The 24920-nt window shown below is 39.5% G+C and overlaps 1 protein-coding gene across 2 annotated transcripts in view; it reads right to left on the bottom strand.

Annotated features, from left to right (window-relative positions):
- LOC146619656 (uncharacterized) overlaps positions 1 to 24920 on the bottom strand; it is an 83747-nt gene that overhangs the window by 12464 nt on the left and 46363 nt on the right. For both annotated transcript variants that reach the window (XM_085369714.1, XM_085369715.1), the window contains exons 2-3: positions 8406 to 8510; positions 991 to 1127 (exon numbers count right to left, since the gene is read on the bottom strand). In XM_085369714.1, coding sequence (XP_085225840.1) covers positions 991 to 1127; positions 8406 to 8510 — 242 coding nt within the window. The remainder of the gene's footprint in view (positions 1 to 990; positions 1128 to 8405; positions 8511 to 24920) is intronic.

Genomic DNA, 24920 nt, shown 5'->3' with positions numbered 1-24920 from the left:
GATACACTCTATACTATATATATTGTTGTATTGACAATAAAGATCTTGAATCTTGAATCTTTTCCCGCCATCTATTCTGGAATGAGCATTGTCACAGTTTTAAGTCCTGTGTGATGATGAAGCAGAAGACAAACTAAGTGTGGACAGATTATTAATAATATTAGTCTGATAATGTGATTTATTTAGCTTAAAAGATAGAATAAGTTTGAGATTAACCTCATGCAGGACAAATGTACTTATTTATGAGCAATTTTCCAAACTTCTTATAAACATAATGGAAAAAAAATTGTATTTGATAACATTTAATATTACAATAATGGATTACACAGAACTGGGCAATAAATGTCATTACACTAGATGTCTTTCTGAAAGTGCTGTAACTACGTTTAAGGAAGTACGGCCTTCACTGTTATCTTCTTTAGTGCCATGTAGCAGGACAAAGCAGAGCAGCTACCTTAACTCTACTCCCACAGAATGCAATACAATGCAAAACACCTTGAGGTGACTGTTGTTGTGAATTAAATTCAGTAACAACTGAATTTCATTTTTAGCTTATTCAGTAGTCCATCTAGTTTTTTTCCTCTAAATCTGCTGCTTGGTGCTGGTGGAAATGGTACTCCTGAGAGCTGGAAAGTGAACCAAAACTATAAATCTTCTTGGTCATAAAACAAAAAAAACAAAATAGATTTTTTTTATTCATGCTCTGTGGGGCTGAAGAGAAAGGCAAGAGAAAGGCAGATGTGGACATTGTACTCTTTTCATCCCATTGAAAAACTACAGCTTGAAGTCCTAAAAAAGACTTTAAAAGATAAAGAAAAACACAATGTTTAACAGTTTCACTGATTTTTGGAAAACATATTTTTTTACCAAGTCGATTTTGAAACATATTCCATAAAATATAAATGGAGCAACTGATACAATTGAGCTTTTTACACATAAAATATAATAAATGGGTTGAAAGGAAAGAAAGAACTTATGGATGCTACTAACCACTCTCCCGTCCTCCTGACTTCATGCTGATTGAGTCTCCTCAGCACTCTCTCCTCTCTCTTCTCCTCCCTGCGCCTCCTCTGCCTCCTGCAGGCCAGTGCTCTGTAAAACTCCCTCTGTTTCAGCTCCTTCAGTCGCTGCAGGACAAGCAGAGTGATTAACAGAAGCAGATGCGGTCGTATCAGGGCTGCATTAAAAAGGAGATGTAAGAGGTCAAATGGATAATGCATTAAAAAGATGAATTTAAATGTTTAATTTGTGAGGTAAGTGGGTGGAGTTATCAGTCTTGTGTATTTGCTCTGTCTGTAAGCGTGTGTGTGTGCATTGTTTGTGCATGTGTGTCTATATGCACCGTCTAAGTCAGCCAGTGTCAGCTTTAGTAGAGTCCAGACCAGCTTAATTCACTTATTGAGCTCTGTCTGCAAGCTGTCTGCTGACCGGAGATACTGATACAGTGTGCGAGTGTCATTTGTGCCCGTGTGTGTGTGTGCCTATGTGTGTGTCACAAATAATAATAATGATAATAATATACCTGTGGGTTCACATCTCAAATAGACAGATGACAAGAGACAGACAGCGAGGCGGGCGGAGACACCAGCAAATAGATAAGCAGACATAAATAGACAGACAGATAAAACATGGAGGCAGGCAGGGAGACAGACGGACAAACAGAGGCACAAAGAGACAGGCTGGAAGACAGACACTGTGGGGTTTGTTAAAGTTTGTTATGTAGCCTGTGATTTTTCATGGAAGGTGTACATACAGTGTGAAGGGTGGACAGAATGACAGGAAGCCTCACGGTAGACCATAACAACGCGACAAACTAGGACTGAATCAACACCGTTAGCACACCGTCAACCGTTAAACTGTGAAACATGTAGACTGGTTTACAGCATATCAATATAAATACGAACATTTAAAAAAAAACAACCCAACACGTGATAGTTTCCTGCAATACCAATGATGTTGCCTATTAACCTGAGGTGGAATGAAGGCTATGTCTCTTTTGTGCAAACTGAGCCCAAATGCTCTTTTTTTGCTAACATTTGAGTGATTATAGCATCATATTTTTTAGCACTGATTTAGGCCACATTCATTCATAACACACACATTTACTGCTTACTTTTGAACCTATTTTTAACAACCTTTCACACACTTACAGGGAAATTCAGGGGATTCAAGGGAAATTTGGGGTTATGTATCGTGCCCAAGGACACTTTGACACTTTGTGGAATAGAGCCAGTGTCCTTCCAGATGGTCAAGCTGCACAAACTCCTAAGATACATTCATTCAGGTGAGCCCTACATACCAAATCATATCATAGAATGGAGACTACAATAATAGAGCCCTTGAAAAAGTATTTGCCCTCTTTCTGATTTTTTTCTTGCATATTTGTCACACATGTTTCAGATCATCAAAACATTCAATATCATATACAGATAATTCACATGATTAACTGATTATCCACATTTTCTAAGAAACTAACTTACATTTCATCAGCCACACCATGCTCAGATTAATGTTAGACCTTTTGAATAAATAACTCACTTAAATATAACCTGTCTGACAAAATGAAGTATACTATCAGATCAAAAAGCAACACATCATGCTGTGATGTAAAGAAACAGATGAGAAACAAAGCCATCCATCGGTCTGGAAAAACATTATAGAGCATTTTATAAGGCTTTGGGACTCCAGTGAACCACGATGAGAGCCATTATCCACAAATGGAGTAAACAGTGGGACAGTGGAACAGTGGTGAACCGAGTTGCTGGCCGACCAAAATTACTCTAAGAGCGCATCAACAACTCACCCAGGAGGTCACAAAGGAATCTAAAGAAAACATCCAAAGAGCTGCAGGCCTCAGTTGTCTCAGTCATGAGTTCATGAGTCAACAATAAGAAAGAGAGTGGGCAAGAATGGCATCCATGAGTTCCAAGGCAAAAAACTCTTTTGGGAAAATATTTAGTGGACTGAAAAGACAAAAGTCGAATCTTTTGGAAGGTTTGAGACCCGTTACATCTGGTGTAAAACTAACACAGCGTTTTAGGTCATACAAACAGTCAAACATGGCGGAGGTAGTGTAATGGTCTGGGGCTGCTTTGCTTCTTCGGGACCTGGCGACTTGCTGTAATTGATGCAATCACAAATTCTGATGTCTAACCATCAGTTTCAGAGTCATTACCAGTTGCTGCAAACATTTGATTACAGTTCTTGCAGGCAAGGGTGGCACAACAATTTATTAAGTTTAGAGGGCAGTTACTTTTTCACACAGGCACTTTTAGATACCGGTTTTTTTTCTCTGAATAAATGAACTGATCATTTAAAAACTGCGTTATGTATTTACTTGTGTTTAATATCAAAATGTGTTAGACTAACATGTTCAGATCATCAAAGAAAGATACAAAAATAAGAGATTAAGAATCACAGCATTATACATGCTCTACAACTATCTAGGAACATGAAAGTCGTGCATTGCGAACAGTAGAACCTCTTGGAGTCTTAGGATGATGCATGATGACATTTTTCATCCAAATTTCATGTTGTCACATTTAGCTGAATACAGTTTGAGTGATAAACAAAAATAAGCTATTTCCAAAAACAGAAACATGATATTAACAGATTTTCTGGTATTTCCCCTGTTTGTTTTCAGTAATTAATTTGCCCTGTGGTACACAGCAAGATAATGAAATCAGAGGAATTTCCATGTACTTTACATTGTGTCAGCTGGGATACTGAAGCGTCATTACTCAGATGTGAAGCTATCAACCAATGCATAGTGTTTATAAAACAAACACCTCCCTCCACTCCTAGCATCATGTAGCAAATTCCTTTTTAAAAATATATATTAGTCTTACTGCTGTATTAGCAGCATTTTTAAATTAGACATCTCCTTTGTGTGAATCTTTTTTGTGAATATTTCTAAAGGGAGCCCTGGTTCAAGGGATCCTTATGCTTAGTATTCATCTACAATCCAAGGTTGCATTTATTTCCTCCCATGCTGATATTGTTATGTAGTGGAAATGATGCTGACCAGGTGAACTGTAGATAAATCACTGCTGGCAATAGCAAACAGGGAATAACAACTTACCCCAAACATAATGTAATCAATTGGAGTGTTTCACTACACTACACCATATAGAACATGAACAATAGATTTGAAATTAAAGATCCACATCGAACAGTACAGTTTGTATACAAAGGGCTACTGTATCTAGAAAGTTCATCAGCTGTAAAGCATTGGCCGAAAGTCGGTAGTTTCACCTCGAGGATTATTGTTTCCTTTAAGATTCACAGTGCTGGAGTGCAGAGCACACACAAAAAATGATGTGTCACCTTTCTGCTACTGACAGGTCTCACTGTTTAATTTATATATTTTATAAGATAAAAAAAAATATGTCTCTGTAAGCAGCATATATAGGATAAACTGTGGATGGTTGTTTTTCTCAGTCTGGCTCGTTTCATCTGTCACAGCAGCACATCAAGCGCTGGTGACGTAGCCCCTCTGCAAACCACTTCATTTCTAAAAGAAAATGGGACCGTGACTGACCGTGAACCAAAAGATGGGCAGCTTAGCCGAGTGTGTGCAGGCTAGAGAATATTAGTGCTGGAAAATCCATTTCCTGCAAGTGTTGCAGTCTCGAACAATATGCCCTAAATGCTCCGCATCCTCAAGTAAACCTAATAACTCTGACACACAGCTAACTGTGAAAAATATTATGCCTCTTTCATCACTTGCAAGTGAACAAATGGTAATTGCAGCAAATACATTCCTCCCAGCACCTATAATTTTGTAAACACCCAAACAGCTGCAAGTTCTCAGAGTTGCCTTCCTCCACATCTCTCTTTTTTACATCCAACTGAAGAGAGAAAAATAATGAGAGAAGAATGTTGCAGCAATGCGACAATTTCACATATTTAGTTCAGGTAATCAGGCTGCATTATTGATAATCTTTGTGTTTTTATTTAATTAGGAGAATTTGTACTGTTGATTTTTAACCTAAAATGACCCTGTTTGCCTATTATTGGCTTTATAGATTTCATTTAATCTTTATGTCTTACTCTATAGAGGTATAGACTTCGGAATATCTTCATGAGGAATGTCTATGCATGCTGGTTAGTCAACCACAAGATTAAAACCACTGACTAGAGGATAATAACATCGATCACCTCATTACAATGCAATGTCCTGCTGGGAAATCTTGGGAAATAATAGGACTGAAAGCTATATTCTCTTGGGTGAAAGTCCAGCATCTGACTTACGCCATTGCACCTTCCTCCTCTGGACTTTGCTTCTTATCACAATTTACTAACTTGAAACCTGACACTTCAATGTGTAGATTTATGAGTAACCAACACACGTGGAGCTCTTTGGCATTGATTCTCCAAGCCTTTGAACTCTGCTACAGTAACGAACACCATTTTTCCAAATGAAATTTCCTCATTTGGTGTTTTGTTGATGATGGAAAACACATTAGTCTAATGTCTTCCTTAAGTCTTCAATGCAATTCTAGTGACTGTTTCTAGGATACGATTCACATCATTTTCAAACTTATCAAATATGTGACCTCGTACCCTATCGATATGATTACTGTCATCCTAGAAGACACTAGAAGAAATGTATCATCATATGATGAACGTGATCACTCAGAACATCTTTGTATTGATTTGTGTTGACCTTTTCCTCTAAGAAGACCCAAACCATATCGCCCCACCATCAACTATCTGTACATATAAAGTAAAACTGATGACTGCTTTTGCCCAATAAAATAACTTGTATATATTAAACATTGATTATTTCAGTGTTTACTCTTACTTTTTTATATTATTTTCTTTCTCTCTTTCTCAAGTGCAAATGGCCCGTGGATGATATGTATAAAATCCAATATAACATTATACAATTTTGGAGGGGCATAATACTGATATACAGTGGGCTGTGTCATCAGATAAAACCGCCATGCATTATGTGAAAAAAATCTATCGTTAATGGATTTTAAAAAAAGAGGAGAAGAATATTTGTTTTTGGCGAATCTTGTAAGTTGAATATCTGACTGGTTGTGATACTTAATCACATTGATACGAAAATCATTTTTAAAAAATCTAATGCTGCCATAAAACAGTTGTACTTATTGATTTGTAACATCAGCCACAATAGTCTAACACACACGAGCTGTGTAACTGTTAAAGGGGCAACAGTTTTAAACAAACTATCTAAATTTCTGCTTCAGATCTCTTGGTATATATATATAAAGTATATAAATTCAAGAACTGTAACAAGGACCTAATATAAACTCATTTTAAACTTTATTAGGTACACCTGTTCAACTTCTTGATAATGAAAATATCTAATGAGCCAATCACATGGCAGCAACTGAGCAATTCAGGACAGGGGATGAAATGTGATTTAAGTGACATTAAGTGTAGGCGGTCGGAGTATTTCAACAATGGCTGATCCACTGGATTTTCACACACAACCAGCTTTAGGGATTACAGAAAACAGACCAGATAGAGAAACTCTACAGTGAGCGGCAGTTGTCTCGGTGGAAACACCTTGCTGATGTCAGAAGTCAGAGGAAAATAGCCAGACAGCATTTACCTGAGAGAGGCAACAGCAACTCGAATAACCAGTTACAAGCAAGATATGCAGAAGAGCATCTCTGAATACACGACAACCTTGATACTGATGGCTTTCAGCAAGAGAAGACCACAACAGGTGCCACTGATGTGGGCTAAACAAAGGTAACTGAGGCTACAGTTCACACAGGCTCACCAAAATTGGTCAGTAGAAGACTGGGAAATGCTGCTTCATAGGAGGAGTCTGGATTTATGTTGCAACATCTGGATGGTAGGGTAAAAACTTGGCATAACCAGCATGAAAACCTAAAGCCATCCTGCCTTTTATCAGTAGTTCATGCTGGTGATGGTGTAATGGTTTGTGGGATACTTGCTGCACGTACCTCCCTTTGAGCCTCTTAGCACCAACTGAGCATCGTTTGAACTCTACAGCCTGCCTGAATGTTGTTGCTGACACTGTCCGTTCCTTCAAGATCATAGTGTGCCCATCTTTTCCAACAAGATGTAATGCACCATGTCACAAAGCTTAAGTAATCTCACACTGGTTTCTTGAACAGCACAATGAGTTCACTGTATTTCAGTGGCCTCCAGAGTAATGGGACCTCAGTCCAATAGTGCACCTTTGGGATGTGGTGGAACGGGAGATTCTCATTATTATCATACAGTCACAAATCTGCAGCAACTGTATTACGCAATAATGAAAACGTGGACTAAAATATCTCAGCGATGTTTCCAGCACCTTTGTGAATCTATGTCATTAAACTTTAAAGTAGTTCTGAAAGCTAGAAGTGTGTGCCTAATAAAGTGTCTGTTGTGTGTAATGTTGTTGAATACGAATATATTTAAAAAGTAGATCAAAACGTATATTTCAACACACATAAAGTTGTTCAAAATTCTGGTTTCTTCTCTTGAGTGTGTGCTTTCCCTCTCGCTCTCTACCACAGAGAGCTAATTACTATAAACTCAGCTTTTTTATTTTTGTTTTTGCTTTTTTTTTTTAGCACCACTTGGTCAAAAGATGCTTTGATACATTTTCTCTGCTCATCACAGAGGAAAGAAAAACCCGGGCTTTATGGTTTGATGTTCTGCTTGCTTGTCTTGTTTGCCTATATGTTCTACTGCTGTGCGGTGTGTGGGCCAGACCATCAGGTCAGCTGCAGACGCTTTGGCCCAGTGTTTCACCCATAAAACTAAACCTTTGGGGGCCCTTGTTCCATATGCATCTTTGCTTCGTGCCACTCAACATTCCCACCAGCGTACTGTTCACTAATCCACTCACACATTCTCGGTACTGATGAAACTGACTTCCAGAGCTCACGGTCGTCTTTGTGTTGGTATTTTTATGTTAATTTCATGTTTTTTGTTAAAATAAATTAGTATTTACTGGCCTTCACCCTGTGTCTCTGTCTCTTGTCATGGCTTCTGAGCTGAGGTCTTGGCAATTTGCATATATTAAGAACATTATTATCCATATTAATCACATTATAATAGTGGGTTACCAAACAACGGGCTTTGCCTAGTGCTACTCTGTCACCATGTCCACTCCGAGTAAAAAAAAAAAAAAGAAGCTAATCCTGTCATAATGTAACTGTCAATTCTTCCATGAAATGAATCAGAAGTGCTGCAATTTTTAGTCATAGTGGTCATGAGGATGGATACGGTTATGTGTTAGTGGGATTTTGTAGACCACAGCGAGTGTGCCGTGTGTCTGAAATCAGACTCGAGTGCTTGTTGTGGCACTGGGATGTAATAAATCCATGACCTTGGTCTGGAAGGTTTAAGGTGTTCTGTGGCAGGATAAACCAGACCTCTTGGTGCCTTGTTAAGGTGGCATGACTCACCTGCCTGTGGTGATGGTCGTAGGAGTTGATGTGGTTGTCAAACTGTTGGTGTCTCAGATACTGCTTATCGCAGAGCTCACAGTAAAACCTCGAGTCCCCCTCCTCCTACCGAGAGACAAAGGTGAGAAGGAAATCAGACAAGGAGAAAGGAGTGAAGTCTTAATATGAAAATATCATTTCTTATATTGTGTCTGTGTGGTGACCTTGGGAGTTATTGCTCCATTAACAAGACATATGGCTCTTTATTCTCAGTTTATGATGATTTTTTATTAGAAAAATATTCATTTTTTAAATGGTACTTTTTGAAGCATGAAGCATATTATTTTCTTTATTTCATGTGCAAAAGGATTCTGGTTAGTGCAAAGGGAGTACAGTGTGAAAAAAAGGAGGAAAAACAAAGATGAAGCTGTATCACACAAAGTTTCTTTCCAGATTAATTTTCAGCAAACTATCACAGTTTTATCTCTTTAAAAGTTTGGCTATAGCTTCCTCCTATACACACTTTTCCCTTTGGACTTTTGAAAATTAAGAACAGACTTAAATCATTCTTTTTAATAAAGCTTGTAATTAGGGCCAAATCAAACTCAGACTTTCTGTGATACACAGACCATTTCTTTCCCACCCTCCTCTATTATAGGCGTTTGTACACCATCTCTGCATGTCATAAAACTGTGTCTTCTCTGTCCCAGGCCAGTGTGTGTTCTGTTTCCCTGTGCCTTTTTTTTTTCTTCTCACCCCCGAGCTGGTCAGGACAGATGTTTGCCCTGCTTGTTCTGCAGAGGTTTTGTTCTGTTAAAAGGGAGTTTTCCTCTCCCTCTGTGTAGTACTTGGTCACTGGGAGCCATCTAATTGAAAACCTACTGGGTTTCCATACTGGTTGTCTGTTTTTCTGTGCTGGCCCTGTAACAGGCTGGTGACCTGTGCAGGGTGTACCCTGTCTCTCGCCCTATCATAGCTGGGATACACTCCAGCAGCCCATGACCCTGAATTGGATAATCAGAATAGAATGGATGGATGAAGTGAAATGAACTAACTGAATGCATTGACTGGATATTGAAACCTTGACTCTTCAGTATGTCCTTTGACATCATGGTATCTTGAACCCTGGCAGGAAGGTGAGGGTGAAAGACGAAGGACCCCCCAGGTTTATACAGTAGCAGCCTGTCACTGACAAGAGTAGAAACCCTACCTACCCTATCATACCTTGCTTTATCATCTATTTTAGACGGGACCATAAGTTTCTAAATGAATATCATGGTATAATGCACAAGACTTGCAACCAGTGACTGAGACTGTAAACTCTTCTTAAACTGTTACTCAAGTCATAGTCTGAGTGAAAAGTGAAGTCATATTCTCAAGGTCTTCTTTACAATTGGACTTCTTTTGTGCAACAAGAGAAGTCACCCGAGTGCTGGTCATTAGAGATAATGCAGATCAGAGATCTTTTCGATTTGTCTATGTGTGCTGACCGTAATGAATTTTAGGTAATGGTTTTTCTGTGTAAACACTCTGCTTATTACAGAATAAGAAAAAAGATTTGTAAACCCTCTAATATATATTTTCTACATATCTCCAACAAACATGAACTAAACTTCACCAGATCTGCACACAAGTCCTCAAAGGCGATAAAGAGAACCCAATTAAACAAATGAAATGAAAATATCATTACTGGTGATTGTATTTTTCTGGGCTAGATGACATTTTAAAATACGTAACACTATTCGGATCACAAGGCATGCAGCTTTTAAAAAATGTAGAGTTTGTTAAATTAGATTGAAAATAGTCATTCTCACAATATCCCAACAGAAATTACAAACAATACTTATACTAAAGCACTGTAAAGTATTAACTAGCTAATATGTTTTTTGTATTCAAATCATCTGATCAAGATGTTAAATACAATGCATAAATGTATGTGAAGGCCCTGAAGGTGTTTTGAGAGAAATAGCTGATTACAAAGACGTAGATTGTTATGCAAAACCAAACAAACTAACAAAGCCTCAGAGTTACACAGAATGTTTTTATTTTCATCTTATTGCACAGGATAAAAAATAAATATATAAACTTTAAGGACCTTCGGGCTACATGATTTAACTGTGGAAAAGCCCAGTTTGCATGATGAACACTTTTAGTGTTGATACCCTTAAGGAATTTGACTTCTGCCAAGTGGAATTTAAAATACAGATGTTTTTCATATTGCCATTTTCACATAAAGAGGACCAGTGATGCTCATTTTCATATCCTTTATGTAATCTTCAGGTCTGCTACAGTAGCTTTGATTCTCATTGTTCAAAATCAAGGAGTATTTTGATGTTATTATCTGCACTGATGCAGCCACTTTTAGTTTATGCCCTGTCTGTAGCAAGGTATTTTAGCATCCTTTCCTCTTCCTTTAAGCCAGCCTTGCCCCTTATTAGCACAAGGATTGAATGTGCCTACAGCCAGGGCTGTGTGCTTCAGAGGAGCATATAAGGGATATCCCATCTGTCTGATGTCTTACAGGTCCAAGCTTACAAAAAATGAGCATTTAGCGCAGTCTGAAACCTTTTCGCTCACAGGGATCAAATGCACATATGCACATGTTTAATATGAGCATTCCCAATTCTAACAGTAAATAGTTAACAGAAAATAATAAAATAATAATAAAAGCACTTTAGCTGTGCATTTTGTAAAGTGTAAATGTCTCTTATGACCATGTCTAAAGCAGATTTACCTCATATACTCTTTCCTTATCGAAGAAAAAAGAAGAGAAGACAGAAACAAAACTGCATTAAGCCGCCTGCTGATTAAATTATTAGTCATAGACTCGAAAAATCAGTTCACAGCCATTTAGATTATGTAAAGAAAAATAAAATCTGACTTATCAGATAAAGATGGAAAAGTACATTTCAAAGTGTGTTTGCATATTTATAAATCATGATTTTGAAAGTTGGCCATAGGAAGCAAGATGAAAACAAAATGTGTTTGTGGAAAATCCCTCTGTGTTGGCTGGAGTGGTAAATTACAGCCATAACCAGTATCGGTTGTAAAATGCGTTTATGGGGATGTGTATTCATCATACTCAAGCTTTTAATTTGTTACCTGTCATATTGTGTGTGCGTGAGTGTTTGTGTGTGTGTGTCTGTGTGTGTTCATTGTTGAGTTTGTCATTTGGAGTGATGCTGTCTCTATTGCTTCCGATGGCTAATGGGCCCTTCAATCACAATTATTGATCAGCAATCTGAGTGTCTGAGTGAACACACACACACACGAGCTGATACACACCCAAATATACACGCACAAAAAAAACACACACAGTTTTGCAAACCCATATGTGATCATTTCTCTTTATACAGAACATACAGAAGTGTGTCTAAAGCCCACGTGCTTTCACAAATGCAATGCAAGATTTTAACACGCACGCACACACGCAGACACACACATTCTCCATTAATGGAAGATTGATTTATCTTTTAAAGCAGGGAAAACTCAATCTGTGACACGACCTTCAGTGGAGGTCTGGGTACTCGGCTGTGTGTGTGTGCGTCACAGATTGCATAAGTTGGAAAATTCCAACTTTTTGTCTCTAAAAATCGAGAAGCTTCCTGAGCACTGTGAGCATTGTGAAGAGGTCTGTGGGAGAGGAGGGGCCAGAGACAGAAAGACAAAGACAGAAAATGTGATAGAGGACAGACAGAGACAAACAGAAAGCCTGTGACAAAAGCAGAGGGGAAACGCAGACAACCTCCCTTAATCCCTCAACGTCCCAGAACGGCTGCCATCCTCTGCCATTACCGCAGGGATCTCCTCCTTTACTCAGCATTAGCTCATCAGAGAAGTGATTACCGTAGCTACCATAATTCCATTAACTAACGAATTTATGTTGCATTATTCTATTACACAACGAAACATTACATTTGCATTATTTAATCAAAGACGGCATAGGTTTGCATTATGTCATTAAAGATGTCGTTGGGTTGCATTAAGCCCGCTGAGGATGGGTTTCCATGTCCATTACACATGACTTGCTGGATAGTTTGGAAATTGCTGCTCAGTAAACTCAAATTAAAACACATTACAGTTTAGAAGCTTTTGGTGCACTGCTGTGCAACAAAATAAAGATGTTTTCTTGCTGTTCTTTGAAAATCGCATTCCTTTTTTAAAATTTTATTTTATTTTGTTTTTTTACTTCAGTTGTGGGAGAGCTTTGTGGAAGAGTTTGGGAAATTGTCTGACCTGTAGAGTGAATGAATTTTTTAAAACCCTTTGGACAAACTCAGATGCACAGTTGTGAGGAGAAAAAGTAACCTCCCAAATCCACACTACATCTTACAAGCACAGTTTTCAGTGTGAAAAACAATTTCTGAATAGCTGCTTAGTCAGACCACATGTATTTAAAAAAAAAAAAAAAAAACTCAGCTAACTGAAGTAGAGGTGAGTCACGACATATCAGTCAATCTCCAAAAGCTGGTAAACAACTGCATTTAAAAATACAGATGTGATGCTGGCTGCTGCATTCCCTGCTTTAATTTCCAGTTTATTTCAGTGCTCAGGTGTTTGGTTCATGAGAGAATGAGCATAACATCTCACTGTTCTGCCTTGTGACCTAAGTGGGTGATTGGTAATTCATCCAACTGTGTCTGTTCAAGCATTACTCAAACATTATTCAGTTGCAGATGAGTTTGAAGAGACTTAAGTAAAAGTAGCTGCAGTAACATTGTCTTGGCTGTTTGACTCTCTATGTCTTTACACACCACTGTGCATTTAAATATTACTTATTATTAATCTCTGGCTCTCTTCCATAACATGTTTTTTGTCCTGTCTTTCTCCCATTATCCCCAAACCGTGGCGAACGATGATGTCCCTCCATGAGGCTAGTGCCTTGCTGTTAAAAGGGAGTTTTTCTTTCCGACTGTCACCAAGTGCTTGCTCATAAAGGGTCATCTGATTGTTGGGGTTGACTGCATTATTGTAGGGTCTTTACCTTACAAAATAAAGCGCCTTGAGTCAACTGTTGTTGTGATTTGATGCCATATGAATACAACTGAGCTGAAACTGAATTGAATAAATCTGTTTTCCCTTCATGAGACACCAGGAAAAAAAGAAAAGAAAAAACAGGGAATTCACTTTCAATCACTTTCACCAAATTTACTAAATCATATAACTAAATAGCATATTTCCATACTTCTGTGTAGAGCTTACATGCTCTCCCTGTGCTTGCAGGGGTTCTCTCTAGTTGCTCTCACATTTTAATACATGCATATTTGGTTAATTGGTGATTAGTTCACTCGGAATTGGTCACAGGTGTGAATGTGAGCATGAATGGTTGTCTGTCTCCCGTGCTGGCTCTACGATAGACTGGCAACCTGTCTTGTGTACTGGACCCTATCCTAGTGTAGAAGCCTGAATTGGATATGCAGTTAAAAAGATGGATGGAAACGCAAAAGCAACTCTGATGGACCTTCATCTTATCAACATGCCAATATGAACCTATTGGCTAGTCTGTTGACTTGATTTTCTGGGTACAACTCCCAGTTTTTATGGATTCTGGTCTAGCCACAATAATACAGAACATGCATTATATCTATACCCAATGATGAATGTCCAATTCTTTCATTTCTAATTCTTTAAAATGGAAATTGATGCTTTCAAGATTGTATTTTGGTACTTGCGTGCAGCCAAAGCATGTTCAAACATGATTGCTCACGAGAAATAACAAAAAAAACTAGAAGACTTCTGGTACTGAAGATCTTGTCCCTTGGTTACAAATTCTACATATTTATATGATGATATCTGATTATATAGACATTAACAAGAAGTCAATAGGTAAATTATAAATAAGATACAACCGTTAGATGCAGAGCAACATGAGCATCCTCTTGATTTCATGATTCTGGACACTTGACTAATGTTGAAAGGTTGGAATGAAGCTATTAGAAGAAAAGATAACTTTCTCCATAGACCTACAGACAGCTGGTATACATTTGTCTGAATTTGAGTTTCCTTTTTCATATTATGAAATCAAAACAGGGCTCATATCTGCTTGCAGATGCAGAATTGTCTGTTATGTCTTGTTACTGTAATTGTCAACATCTGATTAGACCTGAGTGTTTCATCTTGACTCCTCTGCTTTTTTTTACATTTCAAGTTGAAGAAAATATATGAAAGAAATAGAATATAAAGCATCAAATAGTCCACATTTTGCCCCGCTCAACTCAATATCTTGAAATGTTTTACTTTTGGTGAAACAAAGCTGTCGGCTGTAACTAATTTGATTTTCGATGTCTTGTAACTGGCTTGATAAGTCTGATGTGTGAAGTGAAGCCCCTCTGCAGCTTTTTTCCTGCCTCGCATGCTCACTGAGCTGCTCCTGTAAATGACTTTCTTACTGACAGATTTCTCTTCCTCTGTCTCCCTCAGGGTTATGTTCTTTCTCCAAGCTTGTACTTTCTTAACACTAATGACAAACCACAGTCAGGATGTAGATAGACTCTTTTATCAGGTTTAAGGGAATAAAAAGGAGAATATTGATCATTTTATGCTGCCCATGGTGTGGCTTAATCATCACTTTAATGCACTAAAAATTAGGGACAAGGTCAAAACATTTTTCAAAAAAAAAAAAAAAAAAGGAGAAAGAAATGAAAGAAAGATGAATTATTGAATATTTTCTGTCAGTGTATGAAGAAAAAGACGAGATCTGTAGGAAATGCTGCGGCATTTGTTCACCTTTATACTGACTGAGCTCTTTAAATGTTCTTTCACTGCTTATAATGAATACCGGCTGATGTGACAACTAGGTGATAAGTAGCCTGGAAGGTTAGCAGCATTCAATAAGAAAAACTGAGTCAACCTTTTAAAGAGCATGCAGCAAGGAAAGATGAAGTCACTGCTCACTACTAGTAAGGCCTCTGTGTAATATCTCAGAGTGCCAAAAGTCAATAAAATATGTAATATAAGTAAATATGAGGTTACTTTATTACCACCGACCAAAGAATGCCACATTTTTTATTGATCATCTTTTCAAAGGGCCACATGGAGCTATTGACTCGTGCGCTGTTATTTTGTGTCTTTATATTAAACGCAGTTATAATTTTCTTTGCATTTGATCCGTTTTATTCATGTGTGGTTTTGGCAGGTTTTTTCATCATTACATCCCTTCTGGAAAAATAAAGGCTTGCAATAAAAAAGGAAAATCAAATTCAGTTAAATGGTACTGTTCTCGTGTGTGTGTCAAGTGTGTGTAGTCGGAATAAGTATGTTCTAATTGCAAGAAGAAGGAAACATGGTTCACCATTTTATCAAATGTACCAGTCTCCAAGAAGGACCTATTATATTATATTATATTATATTATATTATATTATATTATATTATATTATATTATATTATCTGTAGGTTCTGGTCTTCTAGAGGGGAAATAAGCATTTATTAATTTGTTGTGAGAACATCAAGGCCTTCACATTATGGCAGACCAGCTCTATTACATTTTAGAAACTAACAGACTCAGTTTTAGAGCTACAGAAATGTATTTTGCCTTCAGTGGATAAATATAAAAACCCTTCCAATTTAAGGCTAAATATGAGAGTTTCAGTCCCTTTATTTCCTCCATGAGTCTTCAATTGATGAGTGCTTTGTAAGGTCTGGTAGTCCAGCGAATATTGTCCCTTGTTCATTTACTGGAGATTGGAAATGGTTCAAGAACAGAATGACCCGTCCTGCCAGAAGATGTACAGACAAGCTCATGTACATATAACTGAAAACTGAATTGGTTGCTCTTTGAAAATAACAGTGTTTGTTTAAGGGAGGTAAGCTGATTTAGAAAGAAAGAAAGTAAACATAGTATTTGCAGTAAAGGTCTTTTTATAGCCTTGATGCTATTCTATATGAATTAAAGGCAACCTATTTGGATCAGGTCCAGGTATGTATTTCTTTTGTTGGACAGAGCAGCTTTGCATGCCCTCCAAGTCATCCAAGTCTTTTTAGCTCTACCCTCCCTCAAAGCCAACTTCCTTCCAAACAGCTCTGCTCTGTATGATATCATGCAAAACCAAGAGTAAAATTCTATATATAAATAAAATGCATATGCTCATCTCATTATTTGAAACTATGGCCACCTTTAACATAAACGTCCACCATTATAAGTATGTAATATATAAGAAAAGTAAAAAAAAAAACCAAACAAACAGTTGTTTAAAAGAAAGCTCTCCTGATATTGGGACTGATAAAAATGCCAGTGTTGTGTTTGAATCTTTGTTTACCCCAATAATCAAACCAGCAAAACGACTTTCAGATTCATTCTTTCGAGTATGTGATTCATTAGAGATTCAACAGTTATTTCTCTACTAATAACAGAAATGTGTACAGATTCTTGTCATACATAGTTTTAATCGCAGATGTCAGTAATGCCTTTGAAAAAAAATGAATATTAAAAATCAAACTTAGATTTGCAAGCATGGAAAAAGACATTCAAGGAAAGGAGGCAATGCAAAGAACACTTGTCTGCATATAGCACTTTGCAAGAGTCTTGAGTCTTCTTTATGGTTTACTAGGAAAATGGGAAAATGCTGCAGCATTATACTGAAACATAGGAATACAGCATATACTATCACCACAGCCTGAACCCTTTTAGGCAACTTCATTGTAATTTTTTAAGCAGACCTCGGGAATACTTCTCCAGGCTTCTTGAAGGACATTCTTCTTTGGATGTAGAAGGACTGGACTGAAAGTAAAACATTGAAAAACCTTCAGAAAGTCCAGAGAACTATTCATAAGTCTCAAGAAATCTTTAAAAAGTCTGCATCTTAAGAGGCAAAATACAATGAAATGAGGGATGTAGCTCAAGACTTTTGCACTATTATTATCATGACTATTATTATTATTAATCATGGTAATAATTTTATATTACTATAGGTAACTTGTTTTACTTTCAGTATCCACTGATGTGAATTTATGTCAGAAGAGCTGCACAGAAATGTTTGGCTGTATTTCAAGCTTTGCTCTGGGGAGCACACTCCTGCTCACTCAGCTGTTGGAGCTGCTGCATTTCAGTTAGCCAAAACAACTTCTTGTTTTGTACATGCAGGGGACCTGCGGGATTACTACACATTTTATAACATGTTGTCAGAGTCAAAGTATGCTGGTAGAGTCAGAGTTTCTGCACTGAGGGACTGCAACAAAGAGAGGCTGCTGCCTAAAAGCACCACCAGTAGCTGGGACTATAAAGGCCGAGCTGTCCCCAGCCGACTGGATGCGTCTGTGCTTAACCTCATCGCGCTGCAGTAAGGTCTTCTCTGGACTCTGTCTTTTTATGCCATTGCTGACAACAGCACTGAAAGAATGTGTGTGGAGTATAAAGAGGCTCAAAATTTTCCTGGGTGCCAAACTGAAGGAAACTGTCACTGCTGGACAGCAAGAACTATTACTTGGATTTAAAAAAATGACTTCTTGAGTATTTCTGCAGTGATTTAAACAAGGTGTGCATCAGTCATGGTTTTTCAGTTTTGACCATGCTTAGCCTCGGGCGATTCTCTGTGATCCCTTTTCATTGCTGTCAGTTTAACTTCCTCCCTTTGTTGGTTTTCTCCCCAATTTCCTCCACCACCTGTTCTTGATCAGTTAATCGCTCTCCCCAGCGTACACACTCCCCTGTTTCCCTCGCCAGATTGTCTTGTCACTGTCCAGTCAAGCTTCCAAGTGGATATTCCTTGAGCTAGATTTGACTCCTTGTGTTTTTCTTTCCCAGTATTTATCCCATGTGGGGTTTTTTTCCCTATTTTAAATTTTTCTTGCATGTTTTTCATAGTGTGACTCTGCTCACGTGTGACCTTTCACCAGAATCATCTGCCTTACTGACTGGGAACCCATGTATGACCATTGGTAACTTTGAAAATAAGCTTTTGATTTGATATTTTGCATTGTTTCGTGTTTTTGGTTTGTTTGTTTGCTTCCCTCATTGAATTGATACATCATCAGATGGTCATCATCATCTTTGGTGTCATTACATCACACAGTAAGTTCAACTACAGTCAGTCAAAGAAGACACTGATACACTGAGATAAAATAATAAAGTAACCACCTGATCATTGCAACACCCACAACTTGATGTCTATTTTTTACGATTGCAAACTTTTAGAAGCAGTGAAACTGGATCCAAGTTATTCTATAGGTTGCATGAATAAATTATTATAAATTATTATTATTATTATTATTATGTTTGTTTGTTGCATTATCAGAAATGCATTATATTATTTGGTGTTTATGGCTAAGACAGGCTAGTATAAGGATATCTTACTCGGTTTACTTGGTTATTACAAATGTGGTTATTATTGTGTTGGTGGGACAGGACGCTTTCTGCAGTTAGACATTAAAGGCTGCAGCCAAGTAAATGTACTTTGGTTTGAGTGTTTGCTTCATTCATACTGGCAGCCAAGTAGAAAAACATTTGTCAGCTTCGTGGTTGAAATAACAACTAGTAGATTTAGAGAATATCAGATGGCTACAAGTTCTCCTGCGTGAAGATGTGCCAAAAAATAAGTGCCAAAATGGCTCCAAAGCCACCATTGCTGGCAGTTTACTAGAAGTAAAATCCAAGAGTACAACTAATTACAAGAGGCATACACAGTATGACCTGGTCTGTTTATTTATACATGCTTTAAATTAGAAGCCCATTATCTTTAGGCTTCTGTATATTTGGAATGATTATGGGTCTAGAAATAGGTATAAGCCACATGAGAATAATGTGTGAATGCTTGTCCTTGAGTATATTTTTGTCATTGTGTGTCAAAATAATGTGAACATTGTGAAATATGGTACAGTACACGCAGGATCTCTGAAGTGGAGAGTTCCAGTTTGTAGAGAATGCTGAAGTGGTAATTAAGGACTCATGCAACCAGCACAGACTGACATTCATCTAATTAGAACAAAGACACTGTGACACTGGAGGTATTTTTGTAAAACATGCACACCTGGTGGCCCGAAGTGATACTGAAATGTTTTGATCCAACCTAATGTCTCTCACAGAAAAGTGACAAATTGTTCTTACCTCCAAGTTATCACATATTGATATTTGGGCTACGTCCACACGTACACGGGTATTTTTGAATACGGAGATTTTCCGTTTTCATTTAAAAAAATAATCCCGTCCACACGTAAACGCAGAAATGAAGGAAAACGCTGCTAGGAACATGCCAAAGCAACAGGTGGCGATATATTCCTAACCGTGTAGAAATGTTGGCCAATCAGAAGTCTAGAAGCCTCGGTGGGAAATAGTAAACAAAGCTGGGGCATAGAAGCAGAACCGAGTCGTATGTGTGGAGGGACAGTAACTGTGTGTGTATGTAAGAGAGAGAGAGTAAAATTAACAGTAACAGTATTGTAGAAATTAATTTCACCGAAACAATAACGTGGCGCACAGTGTGACGTCAAAAAAGGCGCACACCTCTGACGCTGCGTTTTCTCCGTTTTTTTTCGTCCACATGCAAATGCAAAAACGGAGTTTACGAAAATATCCACCCTGGCCGGCATTTTTAGAAATCTCCGTTTTCAGTGACCGAAAACGCCGTTTTCGTGTGGACGAAAGGTGCAAACCCATAGAAAAATCTGCGTTTTCAAAAATACCCGGGTACGTGTGGACGTAGCCTTGGTCAGAACTCATTTCCACTTAGAGGTTAGCCACTTACCATCAACTTTTTTCATCTTCTTGTGTTGTAAACTAGACTTCAATATGCTTGCTGGTGTTTTCACAGAACCATTTAACAAAGGAGGAGAAACCTCTTTGCAAATGGAAGAAATTTGCTCTTTATCATGTGGTTCAAGTTGTTGAAGAGTGTGTGTGTGTGTGTGTGTGTGTGTGTGTGTGTGTGTGTGTGTGTGTGTGTGTGTGTGTATATATATATATATATATATATATATATATATATATATATATATATATATATATATAAACACCCAGCACGCCCCTGCGGGCGGTTTATCCTTCAAGCTCAGGTCCTCTACCAGAGGCCTGGGAGCTTGAGGGTCCTGCGCAGTATCTTAGCTGTTCCCAGGACTGCGCTCTTCTGGACAGAGATCTCCGATGTTGTTCCCGGGATCTGCTGGAGCCACTCGCCTAGCTTGGGAGTCACCGCACCTAGTGCTCCGATTACCACGGGAACCACCGTTACCTTCACCCTCCACATCCTCTCGAGCTCTTCTCTGAGCCCTTGGTATTTCTCCAGCTTCTCGTGTTCCTTCTTCCTGACATTGCTGTCATTCGGAACCGCTACATCGATCACTACGGCCGTCTTCTTCTGTTTGTCTACCACCACTATGTCCGGTTGGTTAGCCACCACCATTTTGTCCGTCTGTATCTGGAAGTCCCACAGGATCTTAGCTCGGTCATTCTCCACCACCCTTGGGGGCATCTCCCATTTTGACCTCGGGACTTCCAGGTTATACTCGGCACAGATGTTCCTGTACACTACGCCGGCCACTTGGTTATGGCGTTCCATGTATGCCTTGCCTGCTAGCATCTTGCACCCTGCTGTTATGTGCTGGATTGTCTCTGGGGCATCTTTACACAGCCTGCACCTGGGGTCTTGCCTGGTGTGATAGACCCCAGCCTCTATGGATCTTGTGCTCAGAGCTTGTTCTTGTGCTGCCATGATTAGTGCCTCTGTGCTGTCTTTCAGTCCAGCTTTGTCCAGCCACTGGTAGGATTTCTGGATATCAGCCACCTCCTCTATCTGCCGGTGGTACATACCGTGCAGGGGCCTGTCCTTCCATGATGGTTCCTCGTTTCCCTCCTCTTTCTTGGGTTTCTGCTGCCTGAGGTATTCACTGAGCACTCGGTCAGTTGGGGCCATCTTCCCAATGTATTCTTGGATGTTCCTTGTCTCATCCTGGACTGTGGTGCTGACACTCACCAGTCCCCGGCCCCCTTCCTTCCGCTTAGCGTACAGCCTCAGGGTGCTGGACTTGGGGTGAAACCCTCCATGCATGGTAAGGAGCTTTCTTGTCTTTATGTCAGTGGCTTCTATCTCCTCCTTTGGCCAGCCTATTACCCCAGCAGGGTACCTGATCACGGGCAGCGCGTACGTGTTGATGGCCTGGATCTTGTTCTTACCATTCAGCTGACTCCTCAGGACTTGCCTGACCCTCTGCAGGTACTTGGTGGTTGCAGCCTTTCTAGCGGCCTCTTCATGGTTCCCATTTGCCTGCGGGATCCCCAGGTACTTGTAACTGTCCTCTATGTCTGCAATGTTGCCTTCTGGTAGTTTAATCCCCTCAGTTCTGACTACCTTCCCTCTCTTTGATACCATCCGACTACACTTCTCCAGTCCGAACGACATTCCAATGTCATTGCTGTATAGCCTGGTAGTGTGGATCAGTGAATCGATGTCTCGTTCACTCTTGGCATACAGCTTGATGTCATCCATGTACAGGAGGTGGCTGACAACTGCTCCGTTCCGTAGTCGGTATCCGTAGCCAGTCTTGTTAATGATCTCACTGAGGGGGTTCAGGCCTATGCAGAACAGCAGTGGGGACAGAGCATCTCCTTGGTAGATCCCGCACTTGATGGTGACTTGTGCTATGGGCTTGGAGTCGGCCTCTAGTGTTGTACGCCACATCCCCATTGAGTTCCTGATGAAGGCTCTTAGGGTCCCATTGATCTTGTACAATTCTAGGCATTCCAGTATCCAGCTGTGGGGCATTGAGTCATAGGCCTTCTTGTAATCAATCCAGGCAGTGCACAGGTTGGTCAGTCTGGTCTTGCAGTCTCGGCTGATTGTTCTGTCTACCAGTAGCTGGTGTTTTGCGCCTCTGGTATTCTTGCCAATTCCTTTCTGTGTCCCGCTCATGTATTGACCCATGTGCCTGTTCATCTTAGCCGATATGATGCCTGACAGGAGCTTCCATGTAGTACTGAGGCAGGTTATTGGTCGGTAGTTGGAGGGGACCGGTCCCTTCTTGGGGTCCTTGGGGATCAGGACCGTCCGGCCTTCAGTTAGCCATTCCGGGTGTCTCTCGTTAACTAGCAGCTGGTTCATTTGTGCTGCCAGACGCTCGTGGAGTGCAGTCAGCTTCTTCAGCCAGTAGGCGTGAACCATGTCGGGCCCTGGTGCTGTCCAACTCTTCATACTGGAGACCTTTTCTTGGATATCTGCCACTGTGATGGTTACTGGACCCTGTTCAGGGAGGTCGCTGTGGTCTGCCCTCAGATCCTCTAGCCACTGAGCATTGCCGTTATGGGTTGCATCCTTCTCCCATATGCTCTTCCAGTATTGCTCCGTCTCCAGCCTTGGTGGTGCTGTTCTCTTATTGTTCCCTTGCCACTGAGAGTACACCTTTGCTGGTTCTGTGGAGAACAGCTGGTTTATTCTCCTGCCTTCTATCTCTCTGGTGTACCTCCTCAAGCGGCTGGCCAAGGCTGTGAGTCTTTGCTTGGCAGTTTCCAAGGCCTCAGGTATGGACAGCTTGCTGTATTTCTTAGGCACCTTATTTGTCGCACCTTTCTGCAACTCCGTTAGTTGGCTAACCTCCCTCCGTGCTACTTTGATCTTGCCCTCTAGCCTCCTTCTCCATGGAGGGTACTGCCCCTTGTCGCTGTTCAACTTGTGGCCAAGCATCTCACTGATCACTGCTGCCGTATTGTAGATCAGCTTGTTAGTGTCGGTAATCGTGGTTGTAGGTATTGCCCGTAGTGCTGCATTAACATCATCTAGCAGACCTTCTGAGGGTACTTCACGTAATCTTGGTAACCGGCTACGGGGGATCCAGGTATATATATATATATATCCAAATCCCTTTCGCTAAACGTAACCAAGTAGACAAAGTGCCTAAACACAACCAAACCAAATCTATGATTCTGTCCCCACTTAGTGTCATCTATGAGTACAAACTGTGTCCATAGGTGGGAATAAGATTGCAGATGCAAGTGGGGCAATTAGCTTCCTGGGCTCCCCTCAGTGATTTGCATGAACCACTGCTTTCCTGCATTGTAGTGTGGCATCTAACTAGGATGCCTCCTGGACGTTTTCCATGGGAGGTGTTTTAGAGAATAACCAATTGGGAGAGGACCCCGGGGCAGGCCCAGGACATGCTGGAAAGATTATGTCTCTCAGGTGACTTGGGAAGGCTTCATTATCCTCCCGTATGAGCCGAAGGAGGTTTCTGGCGAGAGGGTGCTCTGGGCATCTCTGTTTAGACTGCTGCCCCTGCAACCCAGACCCTGATAAATGGGAGAAAATGAATGAATATATGGATGGATGGATCAAAGTAAAATAAGTGGGAAAATAGTGGTCCCAAAAGGGATATGAATCCCCTTCTTCTCAAATCGAGAGATTATGCCAACGACATCATTATGCAAATTTGACTCATCTGGCAAAATGGTATTCAGGAGCCTTACCGTGTATGTTACCTGGTGAGAAAGCTTCTCTCCAAGTATTAGCATGTGAAAAGTTGGGACTTAAAACACGTTTTGGGTCTTTTCCATCAAATGGGGGGAAAAAAACAAACACAGAAATACACAAACAAGCAGTATTAAGAGCCAGGGTGCTTCACGACTTTATAGAGCCTTAAACTGACAACAACTTCTTTAGACCCACAGCACATAAGGAGTTTTAACCTCAGAAGCGATGTCGTGCTAAAGATGTCAAACATATGGACGTGCCTCTGGCTTCATGTCCACAACAGATTTTATACACTTTTTATAAGTTGTGTTGCATAAACAGGGTGAGGATGTGTAACATTTGGAATGGGGATGTGCTGCAAACACATTTAAATTGATGTTCCTGGCTACTTTAGACAATAGCACCCCCAAAGAGCAGCTTATATACTGTGGATGATAAATACTGCATCCTACTCTGTGCTCGAACATCCCAGCAGGGGATTAAAACCTGAACAGGCTATCCTTACAATGGTTTTGCAAATCAGTTGTTTTTTCAACTTTGCAGACTTTGAAATGTTTTTGTACATTTATTGAACTGTTGTCCCCTGGTTGACTCACACTGTTTTGTCCCTGCAGTACCTTGTTAATTGCAACAAATTAACCCAATTATCTTAATGGGACATTACCTCATTATAGAACTATGATTGACCTCAGTTGGAACCAGGTAATTGCGGAAACATCAACAGGTCTCTGGGATAATGTGTGGCAGCCATTAATGCACGACAGAAATATTCCACAAAGATTTAATTTGATATTTTAGAGGTTTTAATATTTCTGGATGATACAGAGACAGAGATATCTGATATATGGTCTCTGTAAAAGACTGAATTTGATTTATTTTTGTTATTTTTTTATTTCATCACAGATTTAAAAACAAAACCCAGCCTGAAGACACTATTACTTCTATAAAGTCAAATTTCGTATACATTATTTTCCCATATGGAAAAGAAATAGAAAAAACGTATAAAAGACTTGCATAAGATTTGGCTTACTTCATATAGTGAATCATGTAAGGCTTATATGATTTACTCATGAAAGTGGCCACTTTCTCATTACTTTCATATATTGTTTAAGTATGTATCCAAAACATACAAGTTTCATTTATATAATT

The sequence above is a fragment of the Diplotaxodon limnothrissa genome, linkage group LG13 (assembly GCF_057381915.1).
Source record: "Diplotaxodon limnothrissa isolate DT_005_m linkage group LG13, D_limnothrissa_male_GT1.1, whole genome shotgun sequence".
NCBI lineage: Eukaryota > Metazoa > Chordata > Actinopteri > Cichliformes > Cichlidae > Diplotaxodon > Diplotaxodon limnothrissa.
Note: the sequence above shows the minus strand (reverse complement) of the source record. Positions and strands in the feature narration are given on the sequence as shown.